We start from the raw sequence: 22629 nt of genomic DNA, 5'->3' as shown, positions 1-22629 counted from the left end.
CTGAATCCTGACAGTATTTCAAGAGTATGCATCTTGCTATTATGAAGAAACAATTCACTTCACTGCTAACAATGCCCTTAAACGATCACTAGAGGGAGTAATTTTCCAAAAAATAAAATAAATCAAATAAAAATACAACCACACTTGATTTTCATTCTAAAGCAGTCAGTCTTTCTAAATGAAATAGGAAACATGACATAATGTAAATCAAATGCAAACACTAAAGGCTTTACAGATCACTGAAGCATTTACTGTAATGGCAAAAAGCAAATATCCAAATATATAAAAGCAAATACAAGTCAAAATCTCATTACACTGTTAAAAAGAAAATGCAGAATACCACAAATCCATTTCTCGAATCCTCGGGTTTGAGTGATCTCTCTTTACATGCAGTCACGTGATGAACGAACGACTCAAAAACCAGAAGACTTGAAAGGTGAATTTTATTTGGTGTAGTTGTAGATGAGTTTGGAAGCAACTCGTAACATTTTAATAATATTTTGGCAAAATGAACGAAATTACTCAAAGAATAAAAAAAAGATTCATTCACCTCACTGAACGTGACTCAAAGGTCTGAATCAGTAAAATGATCCGAACGTCCATCACTAGTAACCATTGACTTTTATACTATGGAAGCCAACTGTTACAGGTTTTCAGCATTCTTCAAAATGTCTTCTTTTGTGTTCAACAGAAGAAAGAAACCTAGAACGCCTTGAGGGTGAGTAAATCTTCAGTTTTGGGTGCACCATCTCTTTATACAACTGTAAACCTAGCTATTTAATTATGTATTTAAAAAAAAACAAACACTCTTTATGCAAATACACACAAACTTTGTTCAGAATTTTACATGGGAAAGTTTGTAGCTAATAAAAATGCAAACAATGTGAGCATTATCATCATCATCTCATCTGGACCTGTTCTTGCATGTTCAGCAAGCGAGATCAGTCCTGCTTTGAGACAGCAGAGCTCATGCTACATTACACACATTAAGCAGAGCATATAATAATGCATTTGTAACCCCTCTGGTCCTATACCACCCAACCTGCTCTGAGCAGGGATCAAACCGGTGACTCTCCACATGAGAGTCAGTTGCTCTAACAAGAAGGCTAACGACCATGGCATCTAGTGTCTGTCGATAGAACACCTTTTCGGGTTCAGAGCAGTGAGGTTTACCTGCACAGCACTAGCCTCTGTTACACATTAGGATGATGGATGCAACACACCACCATGGTGAGGGGTCAGATTACACATCCAGTCTACTTTGAGTGTAATGTTCCTGCTACAGCTTCAAAATTGCGCTATATGATACGATATGGTATGGATTTAAAGAGATAGTTCACCCAAAAATTAAAACGTACTATTTACTCACCCTAAAGTAGTTCCAAAGCATTAGGAGATCATTTCTTCTGTTGAATATAAAAGAAGATATTTTGAAGAATGTTTGAAATCTGTAACCATTAACTCGGATTGAAAAAAACAAACACAATGGAAGTCAATGGTTACAGGTTTCCAACATTCCTCAAAATATCTTCTTTTGTGTTCAATGGAAAAAAGAATGTGAAACAGCTCTGAAGGTGGTTAAATGACAACAGAATTGCCATTTTAGGGTGAACTACCCCTTTAAGTCCAACAAGGGCCTAAATGTGCACCAAATAAATCAAGCTTACCATGTTGAGATGAAGCCAGAATCAGCAGATGCTCACAAAATTATGCAAATGCTTGTAAAAATTGAACAAAAACAACATATTTAAATTTTCCACGGACTAAATAAATATTAATAATAAAATTAAAACAATTACAGTAGAAAAAAAAATGATCAACAGAAATCTTCTCAGCCACACTTCAGCATTTTCCAAAAGCTTCTCCTGAAAGTCCGTCATGTTATTATGGTCATCCTGCACCGTCGAAGCTTCATATCTGCTGTGATGAAATGTTACGTGGGCGCCTTTAATACTCTTACTGGCATGTGGGAACAACAGATTAACTGGTTTTGCTCAGAACAGTTGGTCTAGACTGGTCAATTTTGGTTTTATACGGTAACACCAGCAACTTTCCCCCAATGCACAAAGGCGATTTGCACTTCGAAACATCACAGGACAAAGATTACATACTTGAAAGTCCTATGTTTATTGGTGCTTTGGCTGAACTTACAAAGGAGGGTTACTGTGAATAAATGTTATAATATAATAATCAAAATACTAAATCTTTTAAGTTGTTTCAGGTAGTTGGAAAAGCAGCATTTATTATTTATTCTTACACCGTTAATGATTTCTGTAAAAGACACAGTATTTAACTGTAATATGAACTGTAACAGTGCATAACTGTCCTACAGTAAAATGCTATACTTTAAAGTTGCATTGTTAAAATTACTGCATATATTTTAAAGTAAATATATTCATGTAATTCTGTAAATACATATACGGCAATATATGCAAGTGCTGCAAATGTAAATACAGTATTTTTTGTTGTAATTGATTTACAGTAAGTTATTGACAAACTGTTGCTAGTAAGTTACTGTACAGGAAATTGTTAAGTGTAACTTATTTTTTTACATACTGAAATAAACTACAGACATTTAATAAAATAATTTACAAAATTACAATACAATCATTACTACAATCAAAGATATACTTTGTCTTACTGATAAAATCAAAAGGAGTTGTTTGTATGTTTGTATTGTTTAATCATTTCAATTTTTAATTTTAGAGTGTTATTTTAGTTTTAGAGTTCAACTAAAGGATAAATAGATCAATATTTAACATATTACTTAAATGAGTTTAAAACTGAGTCTGATACGCAGTTCAAGACAAATTTATTAGCATTTCTGTGAAATTTTATTTCTTTCAAATATTTTCCTTTCAAATATAGCAAGGAAATTTTCACAGTATTTCCTATAATTTTTTTCTTTCTTCTAATTTTAGTTTGGCTTAAATAAATGCAGTTTTAACATAAAAAAAAGGACAATATTATTAGCCCCCTCTAGAAATTATGTTTTTCCATGAGCTACAGAACAAACAATTATTGTCCAATGACTTGCCTAATTACCCTAACCTGCCTAGTAAACCTAATTCACCTAGTTAAGCATTCAAATGTCACTTTAATCTGAATAGTAGTATCTTGAAAAATATCTAGTAAAATATTATTTACTGTCATCATGACAAAAAAATAAATAAATAACTTATTAGAAATTAGTTATTAAAACTATTATGATTAAAAATGCACTGAAACAAAATCCTCTCCATCATACAATGCTTGGGAAATATTTGAAAAGGAACTATAAATACCTATTATTAGTTATAATAATAATTATTATTAGTTAATTTTTTCCAGGGTTTCTACAGGCTACACCAAATTAAACTTAAGACTTTTTAAGAGCATTATGAATGAAATTTTAGACTTGGACAAAGCTAAATGCTAGGGATTTGTTTTTCGACTATCCCAGTTGGAAAAGATTTTGACTTGCCCCATCAAAAAAATTATTAAATTATAATACATTTAATAATACAATAATAATAATAATTTCAGTGTCAGTGTTCTCAGCAGTAAATAAATGGAGACATTTTAAACAAATGCTACTGTAAAGAAAGTAATTAAAACATTATGGTAAATAGAGTAAAAATGTCGTTAGTTAACACACTCAATGCATTTTTTTGTCAACACATTCTATAATTTCTGAAAATATTAACCTCTACCAAACGGTTGATATGTGAAGTACCGAAATTAATACATTTACTATAAAAAAATCTGAAAATATTAAGTGTAAGTAGTAAAAAATATTCAAAATAAAACATTTCTGAAAACTAAAACCATCTTTTTATTTAGTTTTATTAATTAATTTATTTTTAAAGTGTGCCATGAAATATATAGCGCTTTTCTGGACACTCAAATCACTTTACACACTGGGGGGGGGATCCCCTCATCCACCACCAGTGTGCAGCATCCACCTGGATGACGCGACAACAGCCATATTTCACCAGACCGCACACCATCTAATTGATGGAGAGGAGACAGACTGATGAATTATATTGTGGGGAATGAATTATCCATCATAATGTGGGGAGGGTTAGGAGGCCATGATGGACAGAGACCAGTGGGCAAATTGGTTAAACCCCTACTCTTTTTCGAAGGACATCCTGGGATTTTTAACGACCACGGAGTCAGGACCTCAGTTTAATGTCTCATCCGAAAGATGGTGCTCACTAAGCAGTATAGAGTCCCCTTCACTATACTGGAGCATTAGGACCCACGCAGACCGCAAGTTGTGGGCGCCCCCTGCTGGCCTCACTAACACCACTTCCGGCAGCAACCTAGCTTTCCCATGTGATCTCCCATCCAGGTACTGAGCGGGCGCAACCCTACTTGGCTTCAGTGGGTGACCATGTGAGAGTTGCAGAGAGCTAGCTGCCAGCGTTTTGAAAATTTCAGATTCTCATTTAATATGTTTTCTTCTTGATTTGATTTTGGCTTTATTGTATAAAAAAAAAAATAATAATAAAAAGTGTAGTAGTGCAACAGGATTATGTTTGTTTGATTGTTTTGTAAATCAACAATGCTGTGTGTAACCATCATTTAAAACAGTCATTCTTTAAATAACTTTATCAGTCATTATTTAAAAGAGTAAAAACATGGTCAACCATTTGGTAGAGTGGGCAGTCAAAGACTTTTTAAGGCCTAAAATTTAGCTTTTAAGACCCCGCGGATACCCTGATTTTTCGGTTTACAATAATACTAATTAACAAAATAACTGTAACAACACTGTTAAATTACTTTTAAAAACACCTTATAGTATAAACTAAAGCAGAAAACAGAAAAAAAAAAATAAATAAAAAAATAAAAATTCAAATAACTATGGGAGAAAGTCAAATGAAATGGTGCCATTACTGGTTTTGGCTAAACAAACTCGCCAGAAGACAAAAAGTGACAAATCAAAAGTTCTGAATGAAAGCCTTGTGGACAATATCATCCCGCATGAAAGGCATTCACCAGCAGTGAAATCACTCTTGAGGTTTTGGCTCTTGGCCCAGAAATTGTCGCACACATATGAAGAGATTCAATGCTCAGTGACCCACAATGCTCAGGCCAACAAGAAAAGCAGGCCGAACCCAAAGTAAAGCCCTTGACGTCCCACAAGAGCCCTCGAGCGGCTAAGACTCACTGCTGGCGCTTCCACGAAGAGCCGCAGGCCAAAGCAAAGCCTCTTTAGAGCGTACGGCCCGAGCGATTAGAGGCCAGATCTGAGAGGTGTGTGAAATCCCACTGACTCAGCAAAACACACGGAGAGCTGCAGTCACAAAGACACATCCTGAAGCTCCAGCTTAGGGCCGTGCGATATTACAAAAATCTCATATCACCATACTGTACAAGTCATTTGAGAAAGGCCAGGCAGAATATGCAAACATTTTTTGCCATTTCTGTATAAAATTGTTTAAAAAATTTTTTTACATTGATAATAAAATATAATCAGCAAATTAATGCGAAATGGTTTTGAGAGTAGCTAAAAACTTAAAGTGATATTTCAATCAAAAATGAAAATCTGTTCGCTATTGACCTTTGAGTTTCTTCTGCTGAACACTATATAAAGAAGATATTTTGAAGAAAGTTGGAAACCGGTAACCACTGACGTTTATAGTAGGAAAAACAATTGGAAGTCAATAGTTACTGGTTTCCAGCATTTTTCAAAGCATCTTCTTTTGTGCTCAACAGAAGAAAGAAAAAATAATGGTTTGAAGGGTGAGTAAACGATGACACCACTTTTGTTTTTGGGTGAATTAACCCTTTAAAATAGGTTTTGTTTTGTTTTTTGTTTAAAGTCTACGATTAGGGCTGCACGATTAATCGAAAAAACATCAAGATCTCGACTCAACCCTACACTCGATCTTAAATCCAGCTTTTCTGTGATATAGCCAATTATATTTTCAAGGTCAGGAGAGAAGTGCAAAGGCGGTCGCCCAAATCTTTACATTGTTTTATATACTTTGTTCAGCAATGTGGACAACTCCAAATAGTGTTAAAAGTGTCACATACTGCATTTATAAGGTATAATTCACGCCAAATTGTCCTTTCTGTCTTAATGTGAAGACGTATTCACAGCCACAAAATTACACATGAACTGACGCACTGTTTGTTTACTACCGAGAGGATTTAAAAAAAATCGTGATTCTCATTTTAGCCAGAATCCTGCAGCCCTATTTACAATGCAGGTCCAATTAAATCCACTTGTTTGGCAAACAAAGCAAGTCTTTCGTGTAATCTATATCTACTAAAAGACAGAGAATATTACTTTACAAATTGCATTGCGCAGGAATAATATAAACATTCACATATTAGTCAATAATATTACTGAAATAAGTATAAATATACATTTACACAAGTAAATACAAAAACTCAAATGACGGGCTAAAAAAATCTGTGGCTTCTCTGTGAGTGCAGATTAAATGTGGGTAAATAAATTAAAAAGACAACCCATAACGTAAATAAGTTGTCATTTAATAGGTCAAAATCTAAATTGACAAAAATGTCAGATAGAACCTTATAATTCTAAGGTGATGATATATATATTTTTTATATTTTAAAGTATATACACTCAAAAATGTACTCATTCATGATCATATTTCTCACGTTTAGAGCTTCATGACCAATTGACTGATTAAAATAGAATACATTATTATATTATTAACATAAAAATGATCAATAAACAAAATGCCATGTGTAAACATCATACTTTCAAGATTGTAACTTTCTAGCAATGCTATTCATGTTTCTGTCTGCATTCCCATAATGTATGTAATACTGCACTCGTATAAATTATGAAGTATTATCGTAAACAAATTTGTGACACCACTAAATGAATGATAGCTGATAATATAAAACAATATACTTTTTATTTTGCCCATATGAATCTCTAGTTTTCAAATACAGACCAGTCAGAATTCAAAACAACAACAACAACAACAACAATAGTAATACAAATTTTACAGGTATTAACTCTTTAATTTGCATCGTAAAGCCCAGGTTGACCTTTTGTCCATTAAAACAAAAAACCTCTGCATCAAACAACAAAAACATAGCTTAGAGTGGTGACAGAAACCCAAATCACACCAGAGAAATTGGTTTAAAAAAATCTGAGTGGAATTTAAAATGTTAATGAAGTTGAATATTAATGCAATTACCTACATAAGAAAGTTGGAATGGAGCTTGTACATTAGAATTAATTCTTTTTAAAACAAATATTAACTAATTCAAGTTTGAACTATGGACAACAACAGAAGAACTTCAATAACTGAATTTTTGTTCCATCAATAAGTTCATATTTATTTTATTATCAATGGCTTTTACCTACTGAGAACCACTGAAAAATGAATTAACAATATTAAAATATTTGTACAAGATGACATAACATATTCTTGATCATCTATTTAAATAAATTATATTGTAATTATTTAAAATCAATTCAAACATATGCAATTAATTTTGAAATATTTGATTAACATATTGTCTATTCTAATTATACAAAAAAAAAATTCTATATATATATATCTACAAATAAAATACTAGACAGCAATGTTACACTAACATATTAAATCAGATTTGTGAGCTCTGATAACCTGTAGAATCACCCATTTCTATGTTTACTCAGATCGATAAAACAAGACCCACCGTCCTAGCGAAATTAACCCTCAAACTGTTTGCTAAGCATTGATCATGGAAAGAGACATGTATAAAAATGACTCATATCAGAGAAACTTTCATGAACCACAAGGACAGTTCTTCATCAACAGGTAAGACATTTAATACAACAGCCAAAGACTGACCTGAAACCTGTAGAGAAAATCCATTGATCATCTACCACCTGTAAACACAAACGGAGCAAGAAACCCTATTTTTTTCACATATGAGCAGATAAAAGCGCAGCTCCGCAATCTGTTGTCACATGACCACAGCAGGAAGAGGATGTGGAATCGCCTCAGTCCAAGTGCAATCACAGAGTGTCTGGTCTTCCCCCAAATACACCATACATCCACACACCCAAACCAGCTAATCATTAACCAGATGAATCAACAGTTGCCTGCCATCAAAAGACCAGCCAATGCCAGTTAAAGAGACAGTACACCAAAAAAATTAGTTCAATACATTTATCAATTTCAAGGTCAATCCTTAAACCTATTTGAATTCATCCTAAGAGGAGTAAAAGAGCAGGAGTTTGATTTATAAAACTTGTCGAAACGTTCTAAAAGGCAACATATGGCAGAATAAATTTTTACTTATTTAGTAATTATTATGGCTCATGTGATGATTTAAAGGGTTTAAACACAGTTGTGTGGCAGCAGTGTGTGAATATAAGCCGCTTCTAATGTTAAAAACATATTAAATGTTTTTTTTTTTTTTTAATCACACTTGATAAACAGTCTGCAGAAACACTTTAATTGACATTCTACCAATCACACTTGTCAGAGCGAGAAAGCCCTGCCCATTAGTGACAATTTCTCCCTCATTAGCATAGGACGTTAGTCTTGTTTTTGAATCTGCCACTACACTGACACACAGGTGTCTGTAGCTCTGCCCTCTTTTGAAAAAGAGTACAATCTCATTTAAATTTAAAGTGACAGTCACCAAAATGGCACAATTAAGATCAAAGCCTAAAAGGGGCATGTTCAAAGAGTTAGAAAACATTATATCTGAGGTATTTTGAGCTGAATCTTTACATATATATACACACACACACACACACACACACACACACACACACACACACACACACACACACACACACACACACACACACACACTCGAGACAGAGACTTAATTTACATCTTGTAAAAAGAGACAGAATAGGTCACCTTTAAAGTGGTTAAATTAAGGCAATATTTAAGTAAAATATGTTTGCTTACAGTTGTGCACAGCTGTTCACCTGTCAATTTTGTTTGTATAGAATACAACTTTTTTGCAAGTGGCATACACACAATTTCACCCCCATTTTGTGCACACGGCACATTTATAATTTAGACCCCAGTTCAAAAGCTTATTTCTTGAGTTACATATTCTGAAGTTCAGTATGAAACATTTAACTATAAAAGACTAAATAAAATAAAATGAATATATTTTAAATTAGAGAACACTTTCAGATGCATGTTATTGTTTTTTGGGGCCGTTATTTCACAAAACTGGAATGTTTTTTAAAGCACCACCTCTGCATGAACTGAAAGTTGCTGGAGACGTCAACTAAACTGTAGTTCCAACTAAAACTGAATAACTTTATATGGAAGAATAACTAACAATAGAAGAAACTGACGAAAAGTATATCAATATCGCAAAAGAGTAGACCGGCCCGCTCCCGTTTAAATTACACCAGAGTTACCGACCGCTCCCATGCTTTATTCGGAAATTTTTTTCTGCACCGTAAGAAATCTGGTCAGGTCCCGCAGCTTCCACGGTACAGCAGTGGGAATGCAGACCTCTAGTTCGTATTTACCACGTCTCCCTTCTTAATCGGTCGAAACCCAAAATACTGCCAAACTGCAGAGGTTGTGTTCTTTTTCGAGAACAGGTCACTTGGTGTGCGACTCGACATCTTACCTCCCCTCTCTCTCTCTCTTCTCCACACTGTCCCGTGATGACAATCATGCATACGCATTTTTAGGCATTAAACAAATAACTTTTAATATTTAATACTTGTCTCCTATATAAGTGCATTGTTTTTCCCGCGGTATATAACCGTATTACCGCCCAAGCCTATGTCAGAATGAATCTCTTTAAGAGCAAAACACTGGAAATGCTGACTCAGCAGAGAGGGAGAGAAAGTTGCCGCATATCAATGTAAACAGCTGCAGGAGAAAAAAAAAAAAACGTCAATTTTGTGGGTGAAAAGGTCTGAGTTTCCCTTTAGTTGCCTGAGTGAGTTTTATTATGTCTGTCAGTGATACTGGGCCATAAAAGACCAAATAGATAATTACAGCGCAGAGGTTTGTTTAGGAAATCTGCCTGGATCTTAAATGTACAGTGTTTCAAAGAATAAAAACCATGAAAAGATCATTGCCATGTAAAATACGCAGAAACAAAATGATTGAATGAGGCCATTAGTAATGGAAATCTAGTAAAAAAAAAGAAAAGGAAAAAAAGGAGTACAATATACACTGCTGACAAAAGTGCATAATATAATATAATATATGAGCAATATCACAAGTAGCAGTGCCATATGGCTGTATATCGGCACAGGTGGGAGGCGTGCGCTGCCTTAGTGTCCCACCAGTGATGATATACAGTACAGCCACAAATCGCACTGCTACGAGTGTGATACTGCGATTTTACAACAGTTGGAGGATATAATTGTGTATATGAATAATTAAATCAACACAGAGAGTCTAAAAACCCTTTTGTATGAGGAACTACGTTGTTTTGCCATTCTTTCACATCTGCAGCTGACGTCAGAACAGCAGAAACCATTGCTATTTCACCAACGTCACTTTAGAGCTAGTATTTGAATGATTCTGGACTGTAGCGTCCTGCTGGTCTTTTTTGGGAGGCATATGTAAATCGCTATACATTTTACATTCTTTCTTGGCCCAATATGCACCTGCTATGTGTATAGAAATAATGCTGATATGATATATGAAACATAATCGGTAGTTGGCAAATATATTTAGTGGATATGTTTGTAAATCTGACTTTGAAAGAGTCAGTGTCTCATACCAGCCACAAACCGCACATCACAGTTTAAGGCGACATTCAAGTCTCATCACAAAGGGGCAAACAAAACTGACATTTAGCCTACAATCCTTGCACAACCTACATTTTAATCTGTTATCTTGCCCTTTTGGTAGTACCAAATTTAAACGTGATATTTTGGGAACGAGATCTTAAATTAGCAGGAACAGTCGAGTTGGATAGAAAATGTGACGGGTCGGGCAGCGGGGGAACAAAGGCTGAATATACAGCAGGAGTGGTGGGTACGGAATAAAACCTGGTGGGACCAGGACTAAAAATTCAGTCCCGTGCAGATCTCTACTGCAAGATTCACAGTCTAAAAGTATTCACACCCTCAATAAAAGTCATTTGGATTTTATATAGACTCGATTGCCTGTTTTACAAAAAATATATAACCAGTCAGTTAGAAAAGTCATAGCTTAAAAATTAAAAACCTTTTGAAGCCAAGTTTGGTGGTTGCGAGTTTTGAAATTTGGTCCCGAAAGCAGCTGCAGCATGCTACGCTCTCAAGCTAACAAAGTTATGTTTCTGTATTTACTTCATGAAAAGCTGAATAAGATCAAACAAAGCCCACACAGTGTTTACACTAAACACTTTTGAATGTCTGCACAGAAGCAACACTTGACTTACATTGTGAACGACTGAATCCACAGCGTTGGTGAGTTGGTCTGAAGTCACGGGGTCAGTCATGGCTGCCGTCAGGACGCTGTGAACACGCTGAACAACACTCGTTTCCGCACAGCCTTTAGCCTTTCTCTTTCTCGCTGAGACTCAGGCAGGAGTTTACAGGCAGCATAACCTGTCAACAATTAAATGCCATGTTAATTGCCAATTATGGTACACAGGTCAAACTTGTTATTCAGTGTGTTTAAAGACAACAATATAGTGCTCCATTTACTGCTCAAATGGACTTAAACTACAACATAATAGTCTCTCATATCCAAAGACTGATAACAACCTGATAAAAAAAGCTGCTACTGTGAGGACACGTAGATAAGAGGGTTGTGTTTGAAAATAACCATAAAGTATTGGAAGTACTACTTGAAGAATCTTTATCTCTTATATCATTCAGAGCAATTCTGTTGAGCTTGCAAACCTATTTTATTGGTTCATAATAGCAAAAACAACAACAACGTTATTAATAATTAAATTGGGACACACACACACACACACACACACAACCACAACTTTAGTTAAAATAAAAATAACTATATAATCATGACCAGTGTTGGCAAAAGTTACCTTTGAAAATAATGCATTACAATTAGGCATGGGATGATAACCGTTTTCAAGGTTTACCGCAGTTTGGAAAAGTCAAGGTTTTAAAACTGGTGAAATTTTCTGCTATACTGTTCCTATGGTATATGTAAGACTTTTTAATTACTTTTTCGTTTTTGTTTTTTAGGACAACAGTCATTTTATGAAACTAATGAAGATGGCAAAAGTCAGTGATTCATTTAGATTATTTAGTCTGACATGTTTACTGCTCCATAGTATTTTAAATGTCTCTTAAAATAAAATATATTGCATTCAAAGGGGGAAAAGTTTTTGTTTTTTATTCAGACATTTAAAAAGAATCTATTTTAGAGCAGTAATCACAATACTGTGATACCATGAATTTTATCTAAGGTTACCATACCATCAAAATCTTATTTCTTATATTTACAAAACAGTGCTAACCACTGAGCCCCCGTGTCACCACTATTACCTTGCACTTTTTTGTTAACATTCACAATCTGATTCCAATGCCTAATTATTCAATTGTAAAAATGACTATAATGAAATATTCTTAAGAATAAAATATAATGTGTTCTTTGGAGAAGTGCACTTGCATTATGATGCTATTATAGTGTTAAAATTGTCTTAAAATGATGAGAATATTGTTTAAATAAATTTGGTGCTATTTATCGAACCACAAAAAAAACAGGTATCATGACGTTTTTCAACACGGTCACATTGAATGCAACAATTGTGTTTTAATTTAAGAAAACTGGAGGTTTTGTGGCAAAACTTGTCAGAAGTGGGAAATTCAGCAGTGAAATGTCCCACTTCCCACCTCAATGCAGTCCAAGCATTCATGAATCAAAGTCGCAAAGTGAAATGTAAATATTTCATAACATTTCTTTTTAAAAAAACATGTGAAAATGCTGACAGTATTTGAAAACAAAACAAAAAAGTGACACTATGTATCGTTCGATAAAGTTAAAACTCAAAAGTAACCTTTACTAGTAGGGTCCCCTCACTTTTTGAAAGACTTTTTATTTACATATATTTATTTACAGTTTATTTTTTAGGACGGTATTTTTATTATTTTAGCGGTATTTCCAGCAGAAAAGATATCCAAAGATGCCGTTTTAAACTGTAAAGAAATTAGTGTTTTATGAAACTAATGAAGACGGCAAAAGTCAATGATTCATTTGATTTTTTTAGAATGACATGTTTACTGCTCCACAATATTTTAAATGTCTCTTAAAATAAATCATATTGTGTTCAAAAGGGGGAAAAGTTTTTTATTTTTTTTACCTAGACATTTAAAAAAATTAAATATTTTTGAGCAGTAAACACAATACTATGATACGTGATATTTCTTATACCAGCCCATGCCTAATTATAATATTAAGTTACTCCCCAAAAAAGTAACTAGTTGCATTACTTGATTACTTTTTATGGTAAGTAATGCATTTTGTTATTTTTAAATTACTTTATTATTTCATCTTCTTCAGAATTGTTCTTGGTTTTTTTTTTTCCTTCCTATTTTAAATAGGGGAGTTCTGCAATTAACAACACACTGTATAACCTACACCTTCATTTACCTTAAAAAAAAAAACTAACCAGATAATGTTATCTGAGAACTTCCTGACCCCAGAGCTCTACATGCAACATATACAGATTGTTGAAAGTTGAAAGCAACGTGTTTGCTACTTTTGTACTATTTGTAAAATCATTGGGGCTATAATCCCCTTTTCCTTTGCGTCAATGCATTCAAAATAATGAACACATTGACTGCGTGAGTTCATTGTGACTAATTTTAATTCAGCAATTTATTTTTTAAAAAGCTAATAAACTAAACAAAGTAAAACTCTCAAAAAAAGTACAATTTTCAAAGAAATGTTACTCAAATATTATTACTTATTTTTTGACAAAGTAATATGTTACTTCACTCATTACTTAGAAAAGTAATATTATTACGTAATCCCCGTTACCCCCAACTAGGGTTATCACGATACTGGAATTCGATACCAATCGGTACTGAATTTTTAAAAATGTCCATATCCCGCAAACATTTAAGCCCTGTTGAGCGTGTTCTTAAACGGCGCTGATTTCATATCATGTTCACATGCTGAACAGAAATAACTGTGATTGGCCGTGAAGCTCATCAGTTCACCCAACTCACCGCTGCTTACTTAGTGCAAACACAGATACAGGGACACCGGAGCATTTTAAAGCTGCGATTCATCTGCGGAGCGCTCGTATGTTAGCCTATAGACAAACCGGCTGGTCGACATGTATTTGAAACACTCCAGTGTCCCTGAATCTGTAGTTACACTCAGTAAACAGCGGTGAGTTCGGTGAACTGATGACCTTCATGGCCAATCACAGTCATGTCTGTTGAGCACGTGAACACAATGGCAAACCAGCCCCGTTTAAGAACGTGCTCCACAGCCCTTAATGTTCGCAGGAAATTAACGTTTTTAAAATTTCAGTACCGATTGGTATCAAATTCCAGTATCGTGACAACACTACTCCCAACATTGGCCATGACTACAATGAATAATAAAAATGGAAGAAATTTAGATTAAAAATGCTTAAACTTTCACATTGACATGCTTAAAACAAATGAACAAAACTAAAATGTTAAAACTATTCTCTAACCAGTACTTTTTGCAGGTATTATTGTCTTTGCAGCTTAAAAGAGCAATTGATAAATTGTGTTGAGGTTTAACCTTTAACAGGAAGATTTCAGGACCTCAGCACTCAAATCCTGTATTTGAGTCATCTATACATTAGACCTGTCACAATCAATATATCGACTTAATCTCACAACACATGGACATGACCTCAATTATTTTGGTGATGCAATATATAAATCACCCATACATAAAAACCAATTCTAGCCACATTTTAGCTGAGTGCGCCACATCTCTAGCTCTATTGGAGGTGTAAGTATCAGTATGGTTAATAAAACTATATTAATTTACTGTAAATTACCAAACAAAACAAGAAGAACATGCAAACTCCATACAGAAATGCCAACTGGTCCAACCGGGACTTGAACCAGCGACCTTCTTGCTGTAAGGTGACAGTGCTAACCAGCAAAGTGTTTAGGATTTAATACGTTTAGGATATTAATTTTAACAATTTGATTCCAATGCCTTTTTATTAAAATGACTAATTAAATTAAATATTCTTAGGAATAAAATATAGCATGTTCTTTAGAAGAGTGTACTTGCATTGTGATGCCAGTATAGTGTTAAAATGGTCTTAAAAATGACAATAATATCGTTTATCGCAACAGGTTTTGGTGCTATATATATATATATATTACCACAAAAATAATGGATATTGTGACAGGTCTACTATACGTTTTCCAACACAAATCACCTTGAATACAACAATTGTGTTTTAATTTAACCTCTTAAGAAAACAGGGAGGTTTCATGGCAAAACTTCATGATATTCAGAGCAATTTTTGCTGCCTTACAGACACAGTCGGAAGTGGGAAATTCAGCAGTGGAACGTCCTACTTCCAACCTCAATGCAGTCCAATCATTCATGAATCAAAGTCGCAATGTAAAATTGAATTTTCATAAATTTTTCTTAAAAAAAAAAATTTTTTTTAAAAAGTTAAAAAACTGGTTTTTAGTCTTTATTAATAGGGTACCCTCACTTTTTTAAAGTTTATTTTTATGTTTCCCATAGTGTTATCGTGATACTGGAATTCGATTTGACTCTGAAATTTCAAAAACATCAATTTTCTGCTAACATTTGAGCATGTTCTTAACACTGCTTGGTCATTATATTCATTGTATTCACATGCTCAACAGAAATGACTGTGATTAACCATGAACCACAGATACAGGGACACTGGAGCGTTTTAAAGCCATGAATATCAGTCAATTTAACAGCGGATCGCTCGCAAGTCAGCTTATAAACAGACCAGCTGATCTTTGCGGCTTTAAAATGCTCCAGTGTTCCTGTATCTGTGTTTGCACTCAGTAAGCAGTGATGAGTTTGGGGAACTGATGACCTTCACGGCTAATCACAGTCAGTTCTGTTGAACACAATGGCAAATCAGCGCCATTTAAAAATGCTTAACAGCGCTCAAATGATAGCGGAAAATGGAAGTTTTTAAAATTTCAGTACCGATTTATGTCAAATTCCAGTATGATGACAACACTAGTTTCCTGTAAGGTAACTCTATGCTAATCTTACTGAAGCAGAATTAGCTACCATCTATCAAGTGAAATCAAATGACATGTCGTTTATGTAAAGTTCTTCAATCTGTCTTCAGATCACAAGTTGATGTCCGACAAAGTGGTTTATAAGACAATATTTTCTAGTAAGTACATAAAATCCTCATTTAGACTTCAATACAGCATCAAACTTGAAGTGAAACATCCTAATAGAATAATCAAAAAAACCTTTTCAAATTTCTACCATGATATAATTAGATAGCAAAACATTATTCTATAAGGCTTAAATAAATGTAATGCACGTTTAAAAAACAAAATACACCCAAAAACAAATTAAAATCAAAAATACTCAACAAACAAAACACCAATTAAAGTAAATCATATCAGTACATTACAAATTGAGCATAATCGAATATAGTAATGTAATCTCAAAGAACTTGACCTTACCCAAAGAGGAACATGACTGAAACTGAGGTAAAGTTAATGCAGTTGATTCTTATATGACAGGAGTCACATTTGTGTTAAACTGTTGGACATGCCCAGTTACTCAACTCTGATGCCCACATTGTAAGTCTAAGTGCAAACCGCCCTTATATTAAAAAAAAAAAATACATAAAACATGTTGTTCTATTCATCTTGCAACACATTTCTAAGAAACACGCCTGTACTATCTTTAAGAGTTATCTAAATATAGAGCACACTATACTGTAATGTTGCAATGTCTCGTTAGATGCTAATATTAGTTAAAAGCTGATAAAGAATTAGTTTTGTTGGAAGGTCAACAATTTTTGCAACTGAAGAGGGACTTCAAATCAAAAAGTAAAAAATATGACCCTTAAAAGTTTTTGACAGCATTTTACATTAAAAAAAAATATATATATATACAGTGCATGAAAAAAAGGAAAAAAATATAAATAAAATTTTTTTTTTTAAAAAGGATTGAACGTGTGATGTTTTTTTCTGGGAATAATATTTCTAAAGGAGCTGTTGACATGGGATTTAGCTAGATTTGGGTGAAAACCCAAACAATACAAACAAAGAATAACAAAAAAAAAAAAAACAACAATGAAATGACACCAGGAGAAAGTACTGAAACGCATTTAATACTTTATTTAAAAGGTTTTTTTTGGTGATGGCAGCTTAAAGAAGCCTCTCATATTGAGAATGAAGTCACATACAAATCTTCATTTTGTATTTTTTATTGGATTCAGGTCAGGTGATTGGCTGGGCCATTCTACAGCTTGATTTTCTTTCTCTGAAAGCATTTGAGAGTTTCCTTGGCTGTGTTTTACGATCATTGTCTTGCTAAAATGTCCTGGTTTAATCTTTATCCTGCTAATGTAGATGTTGGACTGAAGCAGCTGATATTTATTTACACTGAGGAAGGGCAGAGGGTTGCTGAAGAACTACTGAGAGATTTCAGCTGCTGTCTGGGCTTTCACTGCCTTTCTAAACCTCCCTTTCTTCATGTGTTCAATACTTTATCCCTGTGTCATTTAGTTTTATTACGCATAACTTCATTTTTAAACTAATCAGATTTGTTTTCTTTTCATATATGTTTTTTTTTTTGTTTGATATTGTTCAAGTCAACAGCACCTTTAGAAATATGTTTTCTGAAAAATGGTGACATGTTCAATACTTGTATCCCACACTGAATATTAATTCAAGAAAAAAAAACTTTCATAAGCAAGTTCACTGGATCTAAAACAGAAATCATTATTCAAAAGGTCAAAAAGTTAAGATACCAAACCAACAGTTTTAAACTATTTAAAGTAACTTTATTTATTCATTCATTTTCTTTTCAGCTTGATCCCTTTATTAATCAGGGGTCGCCACAGTGGAATGAACCGCCAACTTATCCAGCATACTCAACACTGGGAAACTTAAAGTAACTTCACAAACTATGTGCAAGAAACAAAGTAGATTTATTATTGTAATAAATAAGTGATCCGGGACCACAAAATCAGTCTTATGTTTCACAGGAATAATTTTGGAAATGGCCAAAAAAATACATTGTACTGATACAAGTATTGATTCAAATATCAGTATCAAATAGTATCTTTTAATATTATACAAGTAAAGATTTTCTTCCATGAAAACATTTTAGAAATTTTCTATGGTAAATATCAAAATATTGATAATATTCGTTGCTAAGAACTCAATTTGGCCAACATGAAAGGCAATTTTTTTTTTCAATATTTTGTTTGTTATATAGTTGATTCCAAATTATCCAATTATATCATGGCAAAATATTGTGTCATCCTAAAATAAATAAAAAACTAAATACATCAATAAGTATATTTATTAAGCTTTAAGATGATCAATAAATATTACATTTTTAAAAAAATATTAAACATAAGTTTAATTAAAAAAAATTAAATAAATCTTTAACATATTCCTATAAATAAACAATTCCATAAATAATGCATAAAAGAGTTTCAAAATTAATGGTTCTCCCAGACAAACCAATTTGACATTTTTGAAAAGTTCTAATAAAGTATCTTTGTTTGAGAATAAAGGAAGTGCTTTACAACAGGAAATATCTACAATTGCACAACGAAAGATGATAACAGCACCCATTCTATGATCCTCAACTCGAAAATAATAACAACAGATAATAATAGCAGAGTAAATTATTATTATTTTTATTTTAAAAACCTTAAACTGCAAAACCATCCATTGTTTTGGGAGGTACATGGTTGGTTGTGGTAGACAATACCTCAATTTGGCATCACTAGAAAGAAACAAAACGTACTTTAGGTTGAGTCTTTTGTGTGGATCTGCTTTTGTTTAGTTATAGTTAAAAACATGAGCTCTGAATTTGGTTGGCAAGGCTTCAGATTGACAAATTTCCTACAGTTTTTGTCATTTTGAAGCCTTGTCAACCAAATACTATTAAATTATTAGCATTTCATTTGTTTGGCAAGGCTTCAAAATGACAAATTCCTTACAGCTGAAAACTGATACAAGTAATCTTCTTGTATGTTGCTTCCATTTCCCTCTTCATTTGCACCAGAGATCATGTTTGTAACTCTAACTGAAAAGCAGATCCAAAACAAAAGGCTCAACATAATGTCCGTTTTGTTTCTAGTGATGCCAAATTGAAGTATTGTCTACCAAAAACCAACCATGCACCTCCCAAAACAATGGACATATTTGCACAAAGGGATTTTCTCCTTTGAAATTCAAAGCATTAGCTCTTAGTGGAAATTATCCAAGACATTAGGATCAAATACAACCAAATTTCTTGTCAAATAAGTATGCGATTCTTATGCTTCAAGTTATCCTCCTAACTTCAGCTGAAATTCCTGGTCCAAACCGAGAGCTCAGGATCAAGGCACAAGCTTACTGGATCATATTCAAGCACGTCCATAAAATATAATTTCAGACAAAAGCAAAGACGGCCAGTAAAGATGCCATTCTGCAAATAGACGTTCAATCACAATGTAGAAACCTCACAGTGAAAATATAAAACACTCAATGACCGAGTACCAGAGCTAAAATAGAATTCATAGTTTACTAGTGACCAGCGGCTCGTCCACATCAAAGACTTGTTTGTAGGTTGAATTTAAACTTTATATGGGTAAAAAAAAATGGTTTGGATCAAGTATTAAATGGTGCAGGTTGGTGCTTAAAAGGTTGCAGATTCCAAGTTCTGACCAGTGAACTTTGTGTTCATGATCAAGATCACAGTTTATGTGTGAATAAATAACTGCCATCCCCTTTTCATTAATCAATCTAAAACTCTTTTTCCATGTACACAGCAAAAAAATATCCAGAAATTAGCAGTTTTTCGTATTTTGTGATGCGTTTTTATTTTTTCCCCATTTATTTATGCTTCTGCATTGCATTTTGGGACCTTCATCTTTCTCCAAACAACTTTAACCTTGAAAAGTTCGTTTTAACATTTTTAATTGTTTAAAAGTAATATATTGTCTGGGTTGGAGTTGTATATTGTGCTACATACCATCTATTATTTTAAACTGCTAACATGTCAATAAAAGTCACTTTGTAAAGCTGTAGAGTTGAATTTTCAACATCAAATCAGAGATCAGCATCCCATAATGCAATTGATAACTGTATATATGCAGATAACACTTGTGAATCACAAAAAACAGAAACTGTTAATTAACAGATTCATTTTACAGGGCATACATAAAAAAGGTAAAAGAACCTGGATGATTACAAAAAAACATCATGGAAACCTATGTAAATTGTTAGGAGGGTTTATCACATTGTTTTTTGAAAATTGATGTATGCATGTATATATTTCAGCATTTCACTAGCCAACCAGACGTATCTTAAATGTAGATTTGCAGTTTAATTTTTATTTCTCATAATTTGTTTACGAGTTTGGCGGTGGCTCAGTGGTTAGCACTGTCGCCTCACAGCAAGAAGGTAGCTGGTTTGAGTCCCAGCTGGGCCAGTTGGAATTTCTGTATGGAGTTTGCATGTTCTCCCTGTGTTGGCGTGGGTTTCCTCTGGGTGCTCCGGTTTCCCCCACAATCCAAAGACATGCGTTATAGGGGAATTGGATAAACAAAATTGGCCATAGTGTATGTGTGTGAATGTGAGAGTGTACGGGTGTTTCCCAGCACTGGGTTGCAGCTGGAAGTGCATCTGCTGTTTAAAATAAATGCTGGATAAGTTGGTGGTTCATTCCAGTGTGGCAACTGCTAATGAATAAAGGGACTAAGCCTAAGGAAAATGAATGAATGAATGAATTTTTACAAGTTTCATAAATCAATAAATGGATATAATCCTGCATTTGTGAGAAATGAACTTGAACTTGTGACAAACTTTAAACTGTGATAAAACTGGGGGGGTTGAAAAACAAAAAGTAAAGTAAATCTTGGAATTCCAAGATATAGAAGTTGGAAACTTGTAATTGAAAGCAAAAAACACAGAACCAGGAGGTATAAAGCTGTAATTGTGAGAAATTGTGTGAAATTTTAAGCTAAAAATCAACAAACTGTAATCTAAAGCTGGAATTCCAAAGGGAAAAAAACTGATTTAAAAGTATGTGGAAAATATCTGAAAAAACATCAATGAATCCATTTTCTACGAAAACATTTCTAAAAAAAAAAAAAAAAAAGATAAATAAAAATAAATAATAAAGTTTCCACATTTCAAAACTACACAACATGATTTTTTGGAAAGGTTTACCAAAGATGCTTTTTTGCGTTCTGCTAAACTGAAGCATAAAGAAATGAAAAAATGCATACGTGTTGAACGAGGTTTTTCCTGGCAGTGCCACCTACAAGATGTTCAAAAACAATTATCATCAAACAACTATCCAAATGTTTGATAAGTAGTCAGCGAGTCCAACATTGTAAACCCATCCCTATCATTTACAATTATTGAATTAGCAAAAACGTACAAAAAAAGCTACAGTTTAAACACACCTGTTCCAAATACTACAAAAACAGCTTTCATTTTACCATTACTACTGTATGCTATGGTATTGTATGGTAATGGTTTTGTATGGTATTATACTGTATTGTAATGGCTTTGTATAGTTATGGTATTGTAATGGTATTACACTGTATTGTATGGTATTATATTGTATTGTAATGGTTTGCATATTATATGGTAATGGTATTGTATGGCATTGCACTGTATGGTATTATAGTGTATTGTAATAATATTGTATTGTAATGGTATTGTATAGGGTATATGCAGAAGGACTTTTGATTTGTCAGTAACCCAGGTTTAGCACTTCCGGTGAACTGTATGCCATTACAAAATCGGCACGATTTCTTTAAAAATCAGCGATCTCCACTGGCCGATTGATATCTGATATATTGTGGGTCTCAGATTGAACAAGCAGCACTAAATTAAAATTATATTTTTCCCCTGCCTTGTCTTTAAAAAACGAACATTTATTTTACCCCAGTATATTCAATGGAGCTTCTGCGCTAGCCTGTCGATCCTGACGGGCGCGTGCAAGTAAAAGGCTTTTTGTATCGTTTTACGCTTGAGCAACTAAATAATGCCAAAATCTATTTAACTGCTTGTATTTTAATTACATTACAACATCGATGCTGTAAAATGAAGCGTATAAAATGGAAAAAAGACACATTAACCATTCAAGTTTATCAGTATGGGAAGAAACACTAGCTCTGCATACAGTATATCCTATTGTATTGTATTGTATTGCTGATGGCACGCTATTGTATGGTATTGAATGATACTGTATGGTATTGTACATGGCACAGGGTTGAAGACTTGATATGATCACTGCGATGAGATTAAATGTTGTGCAAGTACTTTATCAAACTCACAAGACAAGCAACAAACAAATATCAGCCTATTTCTCTTCACCATTAGATTTATTAAATCGTTAACTCGTTACATTTAAAATCTACTGAAGGGGAAAAATAAAAGCACATGTATTATGATGACTGGGCGATATCAGCAAACCACTGGACTTTTCACTGTTGACTTAGCAAAGTCTAGTGATCCAAATATGCTGACTTTTCAATTTCACTTCTAGATGCCCATGTTATAAATGA

General features: G+C 33.6%; 1 protein-coding gene across 1 annotated transcript in view; it reads right to left on the bottom strand.

Moving 5' to 3' along the window:
• slc4a2b (solute carrier family 4 member 2b) overlaps positions 1-22629 on the bottom strand; it is an 86841-nt gene that overhangs the window by 38739 nt on the left and 25473 nt on the right. The window contains exon 3 of the mRNA XM_056451007.1: positions 11332-11500. Coding sequence (XP_056306982.1) covers positions 11332-11391 — 60 coding nt within the window. The 5' untranslated portion in view covers positions 11392-11500. The remainder of the gene's footprint in view (positions 1-11331; positions 11501-22629) is intronic.

This window comes from Danio aesculapii, chromosome 24 (assembly GCF_903798145.1).
Source record: "Danio aesculapii chromosome 24, fDanAes4.1, whole genome shotgun sequence".
NCBI classification, from domain to species: domain Eukaryota; kingdom Metazoa; phylum Chordata; class Actinopteri; order Cypriniformes; family Danionidae; genus Danio; species Danio aesculapii.
The sequence above is the reverse complement of the archived record's forward strand: the minus strand, read 5'-3'. Positions and strand labels throughout refer to the sequence as shown.